The sequence below is a fragment of the Oculina patagonica genome, chromosome 14, assembly GCF_052425735.1.
Source record: "Oculina patagonica isolate OP01 chromosome 14, crgOcupat, whole genome shotgun sequence".
In the NCBI taxonomy this organism is placed as follows: Eukaryota; Metazoa; Cnidaria; class Anthozoa; order Scleractinia; family Oculinidae; genus Oculina; species Oculina patagonica.
The window spans coordinates 13,878,216-13,893,998 of NC_135771.1; the positions used below are offsets into that span (position 1 = coordinate 13,878,216).

At 41.1% G+C, this 15,783-nt stretch overlaps 2 protein-coding genes across 2 annotated transcripts in view; one reads left to right on the plus strand and one right to left on the minus strand.

Annotated features, from left to right (window-relative positions):
* The window catches only part of LOC144638984 (uncharacterized), a gene marked incomplete at its 3' end in the record, with an annotated part of 26,011 nt that extends 10,480 nt beyond the window's left edge, over positions 1–15,531 (minus strand). The window contains exon 1 of the mRNA XM_078498253.1: positions 15,348–15,531. Coding sequence (XP_078354379.1) covers positions 15,348–15,429 — 82 coding nt within the window. The remainder of the gene's footprint in view (positions 1–15,347) is intronic.
* On the plus strand, positions 4,607–7,068 carry LOC144639424 (uncharacterized). The gene is made up of 2 exons (XM_078498751.1): positions 4,607–5,013; positions 6,368–7,068. Exons 1-2 carry the CDS (start codon positions 4,828–4,830, stop codon positions 6,578–6,580), a joined length of 399 nt encoding a protein of 132 aa, XP_078354877.1. The 5' UTR covers positions 4,607–4,827; the 3' UTR covers positions 6,581–7,068.
* Positions 15,532–15,783: the final 252 nt, after the last annotated feature.

Below are 15,783 nucleotides of genomic sequence, written 5' to 3' on the forward strand. Positions count from 1 at the left end.
TGAATGATTTTCATCAAAAATTGCGTCATCTTGTAGCGTGAATCTGGCATGCCTGATATGCGGCAAACGATACTTCTCTCGAGCGACCAAGGTCAGACATAGTACGACAAAGTGTTCAGTATTAAACTTAAACTTAAACGTGCTCTTGTTTACACAGGCCAATTGTATAAAAGTCTTTTTACTGAATCTAATCTATTTCGTTAACATTTTGTATTAGTCCTTTCTTACTTCCCAGCAGTATTTTGCTTTGCGTTCTACGCGGCGATTTCTTTCTGATCATCGCCTGATTTTATAGAGGAGTTTTAGGCATTTACTTCGCCCCAATAACGCCGTGATAATCACTGTAGGTGTTTTTCCCTTTAAGCGTGTTGTAGAAATTAATTGGACGGTAATAAAATAAATATATCCCTTTCTTTTCAGCTGGTATACTGGAGGATAATGTCCCAGGCTAAAAAAACTGTACTTAAAATTTCACTGTTCACGTTCCTTTTTCAGACAATATTTTAGCTTCTCGGGCACAATCCTCAAATATACCATCCGCCTAAAGTGGCTTATTTACTAAACACTCCTCTGTTTTTATATTTATCTTCTTTGTATTTACCTGGTGATCCGGTGGCTGCAGGTTGCAACTTGGCAGATACTGAAAGTGATTTAAGATTGATTTTACTCACTGTTATCGAAATTGTTATTTCTAATACTTCTTACTGACCATGCTCACTAACTAGTCTGGGAGCAATGGTATTCCCGTGGGAATTTCGTGAAGATTTTTGCCGACTAGCTTAGAGGTGTTAAGTGGGACCTAAGGAACACGATAAATGTTGTCGGCAATCTTGTAACCCGTGCAAAGGCCTTCTGAGGGGAATTGAAAAACATCGCCTGTTTGGCTTAGCATGAAAACGAGGCTGAATGATGAACTTCACAAAAATGTGATATTTAATGGTATTTTAGGATAACTATTAGCAGTTTCGATAGTCTGAGATGTCCAAAAGAATATCTTAACTGGTATGGATAATCTCGATCATGTGACCATGAAATCGAGACTGCATTTTCTTGTGGTTCATTGAACCTTGAACGGACCGGGAACCATAGTGCCTCCCGTCCCCTCGCCATACAGTTTCCTAGTTATGTCAGTAGGAATCAATGAATATCTCGGGTTGGCAATTTAACGAAATTAAAAGGCTTTGCATGGTCTAGTGACGTTAGTAAAAACCATCTTTTCAATATATGCAACATGTCTGCAGACCCTCCCATTCCCCCTCTCAGATTGCAAGTTTGATTGATAGCAAGTTTTGTGGGTGAACTTTCTACGCATCGCTGTCAGTCGTCCATTACTTTTCCTCTTTTTAACCATATGGCCGTGGCAACCTTAGAATGCATGCTCTGTCGTTGTTTAAAGCAATGATCTGGTATTGGGCATGGAGAATTGCTTCATTAAGTGCACTCTGCGTAGGTAGTAGCCTGTTTGATTGAGCCTGATTCTTTTTGAACGTCTACCACATGAGGCCTTTATTATTCAGAAAAAAAAACTTCCAGTTATATAGGCTCTACTGAGCACATAGTGCTGCAATTTTAGCACTGCCAAGAGCGCTAGCAATCGACCCGAATTCAATTACACGGTGGTTCTGGCCAGTGCCAGTGACTATGAACAGTCTTATATACCGTCTTACCTATCAAGGTACTGCAAATCTGCCATAGCGTCAACAGCAGGGACTCGTAGTTGCAGTTAAGGCTCCGCGTCCACATTTATTATGCCATCTACGTTATTCTGTGTAGCCGTGTTCGTTCTCTGCTGCGATTCACCTCAGTGCTTGTAAAGAATTCTCATTAACGGGCTCTTTGCGAAACAATGGAGCATCATACCGTCGGGTACAAACACAGACCTCGGTACCACAGAAAACTTAGATTGCCCTATCGCTGCCTTGACATCAACCTAAGGTCTGGCTCAACATACTATCATTAGTCTTGAAACTCGACCACTTTATCATTGCAATATACTTTGAGTACCTTTCTGCTGTCTTTCCAAGAAAGAATTTTGCGTTTATTTGTTCTGGGACCAGCGGTTCACTATGTTCGGGTGAATTCTGTCTTTAGCAAATACCTTACAAAGTTCCTTTTTTCTCTCACTTTTATGTCAAAGATCACTCTTCATTGCTTCAGGTATGATCATGACTATTCGGTTAAACAATTGTAAAGTTCTTTAACCTTTTCTTTAAACGGGTTAGCAAAGTTCCGCATTATGGTCAACAACCGATCGATAACTCTGTATTCGCGTTGTGAAATAAAAGCTGCATTAGTGAAGACATCCCAGCCATTTGCTTTGCCTTAGGAAGACTTTGCTCTAGCACTTAGGTTCAGAGTGATCCCAATAAGTTCTCCTGCAACCTTCATGCAACGGTTGATATGATAGAGAGTGGTAACCGAGCCTATAGCGGGTTCTTGTTCACTTCCCTGTTACCATGAAAAATTTTCTTTAGACCTCAAGGCTTCTTTAAGTAATAGCAACGTTTTTTTTTCTACCATTTACTTTCAACCGGTTTTCACTACGTAGAAATAAAAGCAGTCTAGTTATGAAACACCTAAGAAACAAAAGTTCAGTAAAATTAATGATTGATTTTCCTCGCTGTCCGCATTCAGAGCCGAAAGACTCGCACTTCATTCGATTAACCCTATTCAGACCGGGCTTTTTTTGGACATTCTCAGACCGGGGGGATATGTAACTTCCAGAATATTTAAGCAATCTCCATGAAACTTGTAGGATGTATTGTATGTCCAAAACTCTTTCTTTTGGTATACGTCACGTGGAAAGGTGACGTCACATCACGTGAAAATTACATCATGATGTCAAAACAGCCGCCATCTTGGATCCGCTATGTTGAATTTCAAAATTTTTCCAAAATACCAGAAAACCACCCAAAATCACTGCAAAGTACTCAAAATAAATAAAAATGTGCTTTAAACCGCAAAAATGTAAAAATAATCCCATGTAAGTTGATTTTTATTAACAGAAACACGACATGGTGATGTCAAGTTCCTGACACATCATACAACCCTACCAAATTGTTGCCAGATAAATTTTAGGAAAACTCAGAAAGTTTGGCAGCGTTTTCTTAAATCTTAAAAAAAGTTATAAAAGTTCAAAGTCAGCGCGGGCCTCAAAAGCCCCCCCCCCCCCGGTTTGAATAGGGTTAAGACATTTTGCAAAATAATGGGCATCTTTGATCTCTTATAGCCCACATGAGGTTTCTGTTGCTGCAGTTATTGTTAATATTTAACTTAACATGTCGAGGTTTTAACAGTTTTAAAACAATATAATATTTAAGCAATCACAATGAAACTAATAGGATGTATAGGATGTCCGAACATTTATCTTTTGGTGTATTTCACGTGACATGATTACGTCACATAACGTGTTAATTACATCACAATGTCAAAACAGCCGCCATCTTGGATCCGCCATCTTGGATTTTCATCCAAAACGCCAGAAAACCACCCAAAATTACTGCAAAGTACTCATCATCAAAAAAAATGTGCTTAACAATCGTGAAAAGGTAAATTAATTGCATTAAAGTTAATTTTCATTAATAGAAACACGAAAATTACATATCTGGGAAAACATGCCTGTCAAAATGCTGTTGCCATGGTGATGTCAAGTTCCTGACACAACAATCTATCATATCAAATTATTTCCAGATTAATTTTAGATAAACTCGCAAAGTTTGGCAGCGTTTGGTTGAATCCTGAAAAAGCTACAAGCGTTCAAAGTCAGCGCTGGCGTCAAAAGCCCCCGTCCCACCCCGGTCTGAATAGGGTTAAGTCATGTGACCAGTATAATCAGTGCAAGCTATAGTGTTTTATCTCATAATTTTAAGGACTAGGAAAATGTCGACGTAAAATACTAAAAATTGCAATATTTTAACCAATTTAGAACTCGCGCGAAGCAATTTAGAACTTTAGCCTCGTTTTCATGCTGAGCCACACAGGGCACATTTTAACGCTCCATAGAAACCGTCTGCACGGGTTACAAAAGTGCCGACAAAATTTATTGGGTCCCTTAGGCCCTCCACAACACTTTTACACTGGTCGGCAAAAATCTTCACGAAATTCCCACGGAACTTTTTTCAGCGACATTTGCTCCTGGACTAAACGTTCAGGTATTAACAAATTTGGAATAAACGTTCTCTGACTATGTAGAATTTTCAAACCTTTGAGCTTTTGCTGTCAGACTACAACCTTTCATGGATAAAAGTATATTATTTAAGAAATAGAAAACATGTTCCGTGTTTCTATCGAGTTATAGAAACACGAATGGAAGTTTGGGAGAACGAGAAATGCTGTGGGAACACGAGTCGATAGACGAGTGTTTCCACAGCTTTTTCGAGTTCTCCCAAACTTTCACGAGTGTTTCTATAACTCGATAGAAACACGGAAAACATGTTTTCTATTTCTTTTAGAAAAGAGCACAAAGAAAATAACGCACATCAAAGTAATATTTAGCGCTTTATTTAACATCAAAACGTAGATTCTCTTCACCTCGCGGTTTTACGTCATTAACATAATCAACCAATCATAGTAAGGGAGTCGATGAACAGAAATAAATCAACTATTCTCTCTAGGGGCTCCGCACAAAAAAGCCTTAGAACGCTGATTACGTAACCCTAGCATACTGCGTTCAGTCCGTGGCAATCCATCACGTGTCTCATTAGTATGGGGCTCTTATATAAGGCCACTCCCTTGTCGCGATAGCTCATTCAGTCTTTTCGGTGTTTCGAATGCTTCTTTTCGCGTTTCTTTGTTTTCGCTTCATCGCTGCGCCACACTTTTATCCTTATGGCTGACCAAGTTCCTGTTGTTCCGGTTGATGCCCAACAGTTACAAGACGCTTTAGCAGTTCCGCCAGCACAAGCCGGAGCTGCTCAGGACGCTCAAAATATTGATGGCGGCGATCCACCAGCTGCAGTAGCTCAAGTTGCGGTCCCTGCAGCTCAACCTGCTCATCAACCTCATGCTGATGTGGTAAGTCGTTCTTGCCTTTCGTTCGCCTGCTTTGCTTTCTTTCTGCTATTGGTGGCTAGCGTGAACGTTTGCGGATCGTCGCAGCTTTAGTTTCCCGTTTGGTTAGCTTTATACGCTAGTTTGTCTTTATTATAGCGTTGTTGTTATAGGTTTCAAGTGAGTTTGTTTCGCCCCTCCTGCCTTTCGTATTTAATTTTGTTCCGCTCTTTGTTGTCGTCACCCGAACTGTCCTAGCGAGTTAGTTTCGCTTGGGTTGGTCTATAGCTAGTTTTTTACTGCAGTGTTGCGGTGAGTTTGTTTTATTTCGCTGAGAAGCGTTTTGTTTTCTAAGTTTATCTCGCTTACGGATTGGTGTTATGAGTTCGTCTTACCGTAAGTTATAGTGCTTACAGTGAGTTTGTCTCACCGAAGTGTTAGTGAGTTTGTCTCACCGAAGTATTAGTGTTTGTTTCACCGAAGTGTTAGTGAGTTTGTCTCACCGAAGTGTCAGTGAGTTTGTCTCACCGAAGTGTCAGTGAGTTTGTCTCACCGAAGTGTTAGTGAGTTTGTCTCACCGAAGTGTTAGTGAGTTTGTCTCACCGAAGTGTTTTAGTGAGTTTGTCTCGCCAAAGTGTTAGTGAGTTTGTCTCACCGAAGTGTTAGTGAGTTTGTCTCACCGAAGTGTTAGTGAGTTTGTCTCACCGAAGTGTTTTAGTGAGTTTGTCTCACCGTGTTAGTGAGTTTGTCTCACCGGAGTGTTAGTGAGTTTGTCTCACCGAGGTGTTAGTGAGTTTGCCTCACCGAAGTGTTTTAGTGAGTTTGTCTCACCGAAGTGTTTAGTGAGTTTGTCTCACCGAAGTGTTTTTTATGAGTTTGTCTCAACAAAATGTTTAAGCGAGTTTGTCTCGCCGTAGTTCTATTATGAGTTTCCCTCACTGAAGTGTTTAAGTGAGTTTGTCTCATTGACGTGTTGTAGTGAGTTTGTCTCAGCGAGATGTTCTAGTGCGTTTGTCTCGCTGTAGTTCTATTGTTAGTTTCCTCTCTAGGTGTTACAGTGAGTCTATCTCGTTGATGTGTCGTAGTGAGTTTGTCTCGCCGAGATGTTCTAGTGAGTTTGTCTCTCTGAAGCGTTTTATCAGTTTGTCTTGCCCAAATGTCATTGTGAGTTCGTCTTTCTAGGATATTTATATTGTGCGTTTGTCTTGTTGCCAGAGCTTTTTTGCTCCGCTTGCGGCGATGTTAAGAGTTTATCTCGTTGAAGAACTGTTATTGTGTTTTGTCTCGCTTTAGAGTGCTAGAGTGAATTTGTCTCGCTTCATGTGTTTTAGCGATTTTGTCCGGCCGTGTGCTAATTTTTTACCTTCTTTGGTTTAAGAATGTTAATGCATTGAAAGACAAGGTAGAGCGGTTGGAATCAACCCTGACACGTACTAGCGTTACGTCGGCCCTCGATACTGTGCGTCAGCTGGCCAGCCGTCCTTCTCCCCTGGTTGACCGGTACGCCCTTATTGCTGCTCTTGAACAGTTGGCAGATGTTTCAAGGGAGACTGTCCACCCCGATCGCAAAAGATTCGATGCGATCTTTTAACAGTGCAGACCACTTGTCGATGAACCCCGCCTTGCCGCCATTATCATCAATTTGTTGGGTGACAAGGAAGAGAAACTGGTAGCGGGCCAGATTCATAAGCTTTTGAAATCAAGCAATCCGTCTCCGTCGCCACGTGGTCCTGTCCTTCAATTTGGCCAAGGTTCTCAGCCGGGTCCCAGTTCTTGGGGCCCTATGTTCTCAACCGGCTTCAGAGGCCGTAGAGGCGGGCGCTCAGGTCCCTTACGGGGCAAATGCTTCAATTGTAAGAGTGTAGGGCACTTTATTGCCAATTTCCCTTTGAATAAGAGGAAATAATAAAGATGTACTGTTTGTGTGTCAGTTCCTTCTGAATTTCGTTTTTTCTCTTGTGTGTCTAGTTGTATTCTCGTTTCCCCGCACGAGCTAGGCTTCCCCGAAGGGGTTATCTTATACCCTTCATTGCTCTGTCCCTGGACGGGGTATTTCGGGGTTGCTTCGCTTTGGGGTTTTCCCCACTCATAGTTCGCTTCATTTCCTTTCAGGGGAATTGTAAACGTTTAAAGACATTTCATTTCAACCCAGAAGAAGCTGCGCTCCAGCGTGTTTCCGTTAGCTGGTGTGATTGGAAGGGTAAACCCCAAGGCGTCGTAACCCCGGTACCCTCGGTTCAGTTGGTTTCTTCGCTCATGGCTAAAGCTTCACCTAGTCTTCTTTCATTCCGAAACCCGGACGCTTTTGTAGCTGGGGAGTTGCACAGGCATGTTGACAAGTGGGAGGAAATCCTCGCCCAGCATCCAAAACAAGATGAGATTTTGTCATACATCAAATATAAGGTTAACGTTAAGGACTTTTTCACCCGCTTTCGAGGGGATTTTCAAGGAACATTCTACGATTCTCCTTGCCCGCCAAGAGCAGAGTTCAGCAATAACAAATCGTGTCTTGGCTTTGAGGATTTCATTTCTTCTACAATCTTGGAACGTGTTAAAAACGGATCTCTCTCAGTCTGGGGAAGGGTTGGTGAAGACGATCCCCCTCATCTTGTTATGCCATTGACTATAGAACCCTCTAAGCCAAGGTTATGTCACGATGAACGCTTTCTCAATTTGTGGATTAGAGATTTGCCCCTCAAGTTGGATTACATATCTGATTTACCTCGTTATGTCGGAAAATACCATTTCCAAACAACCATGGATGATAAAAGTGGTTATGACCACGTTGAAATTTCCGAAGAGAGTAGAAAATATTTTGGCCTACAATGGCAAGGCTGGTATTTTGTTTATAATACTATCCCTTTTGGCTGGAAGGGCAGTGCATACGTCTACCACTCTATTGGTATGGCTGCTACCAGCTACATTAGATCCCTGGGAGTGCCGTGTAGCCAGTATATTGATGACAGACATGTTGGACAGCTTTCTCCTCCCCCTGAATCACGTGCGTCTGCGGAGGATTGGTCGGATTTAGAGTTTGCCAATGCTGCCATTTTCATAGCTGCTTTTGTTCTTATTTCTTTGGGATATTTTATTGGCCTATCCAAGTCTTCGCTTATCCCTGCTCGAGTAGTCAAATTCCTTGGATTCTTGGTTGACTCTCAACTTTGCGCCTTCCTTTTACCGGAGGATAAGAAGATTAAGTTTGCAACTTTACGTGAGCACATCTTAGCCAACCGGGAGGTTTCAGTTAAGACCCTCCAGCGTCTGGCGGGTAAAATATCTTCTTTTTGTATCGCGGTCCCTGCGGCCTTGCTCTATGCTAGGGACATTTTCCGGTCCACTGCTGGCTTCACTAGGTCTTCGCGTTTAGTTCGGGTGTCGGGAGCCCTCAGAAAGGAAATAGAACATTGGCGCTTCCTTGACTCTTGGGAAGGTTGTCTGCCGTGGCTTAATGAAAAACACGTTGTGGTCAAGATTTCCTCTGATGCTTCGAATTCTGGTTGGGGAGGTTCTATCGTGTCATCGGGCTTGCCGCCTTTTGAAGTTCGCGATTACTGGACCAGCGATACTAGATCTCACCCGATTGTCGTTAAAGAAGCCCTCGCCTTCGTTAATACCTTGCAAGCTGGTAAATCCCTCGTTACCAATGCGCGTGTGGATGCTCACACTGACAGTTTGGCCTTTTTACAGTCTTGGGAGAAACAAGGTGGTAGAAATGCGCAGCTCAATGACGCTCTCAAAAAGTTGCACGAAACAGCCTTCGCGCTCAACGCAGTAATTTCGCTCAAGTATGTCCCATCTTCTGCCAATCCAGCCGATCCACCGTCCCGTGTCTTGACGGATCTGGATTGCACGCTTTCTAGGAAAGCTTGGCGAGAACTAGAACAGAAGTTTGGTCCTCATACAATTGACCTCATGTCTCTGGATTCGAACGCCCAGATTGATAGCAAGGGCAAAACGTTAAGGCACTTCACCCCCTTTTTTACGCCGCACTCTTCAGGGGTGAACGTTTTTGCTCAAACTATTTCGCCAGCCGAGAATGCTTACGTGTTTCCTCCATTTGTGCTCGTTGGTCCACTTTTGAGATTTCTGCTGGAATCCGAACTGTGCTTCTCTATCGTCGTTCCCAAGCTCTACCCTCTCCCGTTTTGGTGGCCTATCCTGGTTTCTCGCAGCCACGCCCGTTTACATTTGGGAAATAAAGGGGATTTGGGGATTCTTCTTTTTCCTTCACGTAATACAAGTTTTGAAACTCGCCCACTTCCATGGGACCTTTTTGCCTTCAGAGTTGCGAGTGGAAAGTAGACATTTTCCTCTTTTTCTCTCTCAGTCCAGGCGACCCAGAATTTGGAGACCGGCTGTCCCATGTCCGCAATGTGCCTATCTCAACGATGATTCGTTTAACTTTTGTCAGAGGTGTGGATTTAGAAGAGATCTAGTTGTTGTGGATAACGCTCGAGACCTGGTGAAAATCGATCTAAAAGATATTGAAGACCGTATTTCGGAACTCAAGGAGATCAGGTTCAACAAACCTTATGAGAAACAAAAGTCCTCTACTCACCGGGAGCTGGTTAGATTTCTGGCATCTTTACCCACTCCCAAGTCTCTCTCCTCTGCCTCCCCTGGGGACATTCAGAAATTTCTCGTTTGGAAGGACAAGTCAGGCCGAACAAAAGTCCATCAGATGTCATGTCCACAAGCGGGTCAAACTCGATCTTCCTCTTGTAGTTGCCCTACGAGGTCAGCTGCCGGTACGGTCGACAGCCTGTTGGGAAAGCTCAGGGCCATCTTTGCTGAAGCTGGACTCGGGGGAGAATGGGATGACAGGTTGGGAATTGGAAATCCTGTTTCCCATCCATCTATTAAGAACTATTTGAAATTAATTAAGGAAGAACAGGCTAAAGCCAGAGTTTGCCCAAAGAAGGCTGTACCTTTGTTTCTTGAAAAACTTCAAATTATAGCTCAGTTTATTCTTGCTCAACTTCAAAGCCCACGGATCTCTCCTATTTCCCTGTATATTTTTAGTCGAGATCTTTGTTTTTTCACTACCGACTTTTTCTCGGGAGACCGCTCTTCCGATTTGGGTAGGGTCCTTTCCAGAGAGGTTTTATATTTTCCCGATTCCTCTGGGATATTATTTAACCATACGTTTGGAAAAACTTTGAGAGGGGATTCGGTTAACACCTTTGCAGTGCGTCGCTGCGACAATCTAGTTGTGTGCCCAGTCAAGAATTTTGAGCGTTATATTGCAGTCGCTAAGTTAATTAAAATCAACCTAGGTCAGGGTTTTTTATTTCGTGTTACTAAAGGTAATAATGTTACCCAGGAACCTTTTATTGGTTCTGCAGTGCATGGTCGTCTAAAGTTCTATCTAGACCAAATTCAAGCCAATGATGGAGAAACTCCTCACAGCTCTCGTAGTGGCTGCTCCATAACGCTTTCTCTGCTCGGAGCCTCCAAGGAAGCAGTTGCTAACCATGTCGGTTGGGCTAGTACGAAGATGGTTGACCACTATAATGACCTCCGGTGCATATTACGCCCTGATGCTCCAGCTGCGTTACTCTCTGCGGAAGCTTCTGGCTCTTCGTGCAATGTTGCTATGGCTTACGAGTCCTTTGCGGATGTTTCTTCTTTTAAGCCAGTTTTTCCATAGAGCTTTTTTCTCTGTAAATGCTTAAACTTTGTTCCAGATTAAAGACTTGTTAGCTTCTGTAAGTTTCTGGCCTATTTTTTAGTTTAGTTTGAGTTTTGGGAGGAATGTACGTTCAGAGTTTGTGGGATCATAGATTTTATATTCATATGGAGTTTCCAGGAGACTCTCCGCCGTAGGGCTGAGTCTCCCATATCTTATCTAGTCTAAGGCATTGTTTGCGGACAGCCCCGGAGAGAATATATTACTATTCTCTCTAGGGGCTCCGCACAAAAAAGCCTTAGAACGCTGATTACGTAACCCTAGCATACTGCGTTCAGTCCGTGGCAATCCATCACGTGTCTCATTAGTATGGGGCTCTTATATAAGGCCACTCCCTTGTCGCGATAGCTCATTCAGTCTTTTCGGTGTTTCGAATGCTTCTTTTCGCGTCCCGCCCACCTCCCCGCAGCGATGAACCGGCACTCCACCAGGAGCTCCCCGCTCCTGACCGCCTTAGGCTGAGTCACCCATATCTTATCTAGTCTAAGGCATTGTTTGCGGACAGCCCCGGAGAGAATATATTACTGTTCAACATTTGCTTATTCAAGGCTAAAATTCGCCCTCTTTTGGCCAAACAAACAAAGAAAACAGGCCCCAAAGTTAATGTAATTATGAGAAATAACTAAGCCGATGGTTTAACTGAAGTCAAGCACTGGAAGGAGTCAAGAATTGTGGTTTTATTTCGCTTCATCGACCTAACCGAATGGTTTGACGACCGACGCTGCCGATCGAGCGACTCGACCTTGGAGGTGAAAGTGCATTATTTTTCTCTGAAAAGAAGTTTGACTCAGCATTCTGGACGAATATCTTGTCCTGTTGAGGAGCTGTGAATAGTTCTGAAGTGCTGCAAAGCCTAGAATGGAGTGAAGTTGCGCCAATTCATATACTTCGCTTCGATAACTTCTTTCACAGACTATTTTTGAATGTGTAGCGGGCTCTAGATCTGTAAACATCTTACTCGCTTGTTTTCAAGTGTGCATATCCTCACTAGTGAGGATATGGATGACGTTTGTGCAAAGCTGTCAAAGCCGGTTGGAAATGGCGAGCTATCGAGATCGATTCGTGAAGTTCACTGAAGCCAAAATAAATGCCTTACCGTGAGGAGCAGGAAGATGCTAACACGAAGAATAAAACTTCTTATGACTTGAAATTATTTAAAAGAGCTTCTTGCTTGTGGAAAGTCGGACGAAGAGAGGGAAAATCAAGAAATTCCAGCCGCCGAACTGCAAGACTTCGCGATCAGAAATCAGTAGAAAAGCGGTGAGTTTGAGCACAAACAGATTTCAAAACGGCGAATTATTTATTGTCAGTGACATTGATGAAAGCTACTAATAGACTGTTTTTACATTTACGTTATACATCTTCTGAAAGCTTCAGTTCGCGAAATTTTGCCTTTCAGTTTGGCAATTTGCTCAATTGTTATATTTAGCCGTCGCTTGTGTTTAAGACGAAATCCACTAGGAAGTCGAGTAATTGCCCCCGCAGGGTTTTGGCCCAGAGGCCAAAACCCGAGGAGGCACCTTAGGAGTCCCCGGGTGTATACATACAAGGACAAAGAATATTTGTTAAAAAAGTAAGAAATGTGTTTGTTTTGGCGAAGCGTTCTCGATTTGACAAATAGGCGCGCACGATCGTGACGGGTAATATTTTAGCAAGCGCGCACGGTGGTGTCGGGTACTTGCAACCACGAGGTCGCGTTTCGTCACCTTCGAGCTTCGCCATCTTCTAGCAGCATTTCGTTTCCCGGTTTTGGTTTACGCGTGTTCACAGATTTGTTCGAGCGGTTTCTCTGCTTTAAGTGATATTTGAAGCAGTTGTTAGTAATATATACGTCGAAAGATTTCCAGCAATTGGTTTCGTGTTCTTGGCTACGTGTGTTCCAAGAGCTGGTTCGAGCGTCAACGTTTGCTTTCGGGGGTTTGTATCGTATACGAGTAATAAACAAAAATGTAATACAAGGTAATTCGTTTCGCTAACAAACTGTCAGATTATTTGATCCAGAGAGTGGGTTGAATAAGAATCAAAAATTGTTTTCTCGAATCTTTGAACTGTGTCATATTTTGTTACTCGCGGAATTTTTAGGCTTTTTGGCCTGGAAATTATTGTTAGTATTAAAGTTCATTTTGAATGTTATAAGCCAGGAAATAAGCTTGCGTGTTGTCACCACGAATAATGTGTTGTGTGTATTTCCGCTAGGTTAATATTTCCGCGCGCTAGGTAATATATTCGACTTGAACTTGTGAATTAATATTTTTAGGATGCAACGGTGTCACACAACAAGAAATTCCGCAGCAAACAATGTCAAGACGACGAAAGACTCCACTAATCCTAGATTATTGCTGTAAAACAAATTATAAAAAGGCGGGGGCAGCTTTATAGTGAGAACTATTACTAGTATTTATTAAAGTTGGACAAAAATCAATTTCCAGAATAATTTAAATCCTATTGCGTTATTTCCTACCCTTAATAAAAGGTAAAGATGTAAGTAATTATCCGTGATAACACCAACAACAATTTCTTATTAGAGTCTTAGAAAATGAATTTCAAAGTTCACAAGGTATGGGCAAAATCTCACGTGTAGCCATTTTGTAAATTCGTCTTAAGCGATTCAGTGGAATTCAGCGAAACTTCAAAATGTGTTTTCGATGTGTGGTGTTGTTAGAAAAGATTTCTTTTGATAAGATATTTGAAGCAGTAACAAAAAAGTTTGCAATAAGGTGGAAATAATTCTGGTACAACAATTTCTTATCAGAGTCTGAGAAAATGATATTTAAAGTTCACAAGCTATGGGCAAAAGCTTACATCTTTTAAGAGATTCAGTGTAATTCAGCGGAACTTCAAAATGTGTTTTCGATGTGTGGTGTTGTTAGAAAAGATTTCTTTCGATAAGATATTTGAAGCAGTAACACAAAAGCTTGCAATCAGGTGTAAATAGTTTTGGTACATAATTTTGTCCAATAACTACTCGAAGTCCTGGCGGATTTCCTCTTAAGCTTTTGATTAATAAAAATGTTTTAACTTTTACTTCATGCATGATTTTTGTCTATATAATAAAAAGAAAATTACACGGTGGCTTGAAGATATGAATTTTATTTTCTCGTGGTAAAAGCAATATTTTACTCATTCGCTGCGCTCATTCGTAAAATATTGCTTTACCACTCGAAAATAAAATTCATTATATCTTCGCGCCGCCGTGTAATATCCTTTATTGACGTCGATTCACGCCGATTAAGCAACGAAAAAGAATGAGCATTCTGAAAAGTTTAAAAACGAAACACTATAACAGAAACCTTGGCGATTTCAAGGTTCTTTAGAGGGCATTCTTCGCAAGGAATTTCACGAAGATTTGTAAAGAAGAAAACAAAATTTTGAAGAAGAATAGTGGCCATATTGGTGGTGTTTTTAAGGTAACAAAAAACCTTTGCATATGTTGTGGTTATATTCTTGGTTCAAATTTTATTTTCCTTTGTTTTTGGGTATGATAATGTATCAATATAAGTTTAAAACAAAGGAAAATAAAATTTGAACCAAGGATAAAACTGAACCACAACATATACTTAATGAATGCACTAAGCAGTATTGTAAATACCGAGTGTTGTTAACTTAAGAACTATTGTGTATAAATAATATTTCTCTATTTAATCGACACTGCAGTAGATTTCTGCATTCGAATAAAACACTATGAAAGAAATTAAGTTTTAGTAGACCTTTCAACGAGCAAACGATCGATCGTGACAGCAGCTAAAGTCAGCGTACCTTAATAAATTAAAACTGTGACTTCTTTCACAGCAAATTTTGGAAAAAGTATAAAATTTTAAAACTAAAAAGACAAATGAGTCAAACGCATTTCAACGCAGTGTTCAGCGATAAGATGAGCAGAATGTCTCTGAATCGTTTTCTCGCCGTTTTTGAAAATACTAAGAAGTAAGACTCAGGTTGACCCAAGGAATATTAGGTCACCTGCTCGGCAACCACAAGATAACAGTTCCACATAGTAATTTTGTCACGTAGCGCGACGGAGAATGAGAACTTCTTTTGGAGAAAAGTATTGAAAATAGTTTTCAATTTCTGCAAAATTTTTGAAATGTAGTTTGTCGAGGTTTGTTATAATGAAAACAAAAATTGCTGCATTAACCCAACGAACCAGCAGTAACGGCTTTTGAAAAAACTAATTACAGAGCAATGTCCTTTCAAACAGCGGCAAAGAGCGCTTATATTGGAATGGCAAGTAAGCATGTAAACGCTGAACGTACGGAGGTCTGATTATAAAACGGCAATCTGCTGTCTTTTACAAGTTTGTATTTTTTCGGTATGATCTGTCCTGTCAGCAACGATAGGTCGATCTCCACTGGAAAGTTAGCCCGTTGGTCAGCGTAATAAGAACTCGATAAAAATACTCGAAATTTCATGGAAACTTAAAAGAATGGTAAACGCTTTTTTGGCGTAAAAAGAATATTAGCAGTTGATGTTTATTCGCATGGTGAGTCGAGACAAAAGAAAGTCCATATATTAATTGCTGTTTTCATTTAGTTCAACCGTTGCAGCGCTTACAAAAACCAAACAAACAAATATTCAGTAGCTAATAGAAAAAAAAGAATTATTTAGCCAACCACTTTCATCAATACTATACGTTCCAAACAATAAGGAAAATAAAGATATTACTCACTCAACATAATGATCGCTAAAAGGGTTCCGCTCCTCATTTTAAAGTTTTTTATCATTATCCTGTGTAACGTTCCTCCCAGCATCACATTAAACAAACACACGTCATAAATCAGCTGTTGGTCTCTCAAAAGCTCTCTTTAGTATCGTCAAAGAACTTTGGATGAGTTTTGGGACTTGCAAAGATGGCTACGCGAAAAAAAGCGGTTTTGAATTTTAAAACGCAATTTCAACCTGTTTTTTAATTAAGTATACACATCATATTAATGGACAGATGACTGTCATGTTCTTTGTTTATATATTGACTTTTTCCAATAAAGCGTGTATGACGTCATCAAGACGTATGACAGACAGAAGAAAAGTAGTCCCTCTTTTGCATCAAATGCTGACAGGACTTCTAAAGCAAAGAACAGGTGGTACAACTTAGTAGTTATGAAGCA

What these genes read in the sequence shown, in the direction of transcription:
- LOC144639424 (XM_078498751.1), top strand. Translation starts at nt 4,828, where the DNA reads ATGGCTGACCAAGTTCCTGTTGTTCCGGTTGATGCCCAACAGTTACAA. An exon ending in ATCAACCTCATGCTGATGTG is followed by an intron (nt 5,014 to 6,367) that starts GTAAGTCGTTCT and finishes CTTTGGTTTAAG; the next exon opens with AATGTTAATGCATTGAAAGA.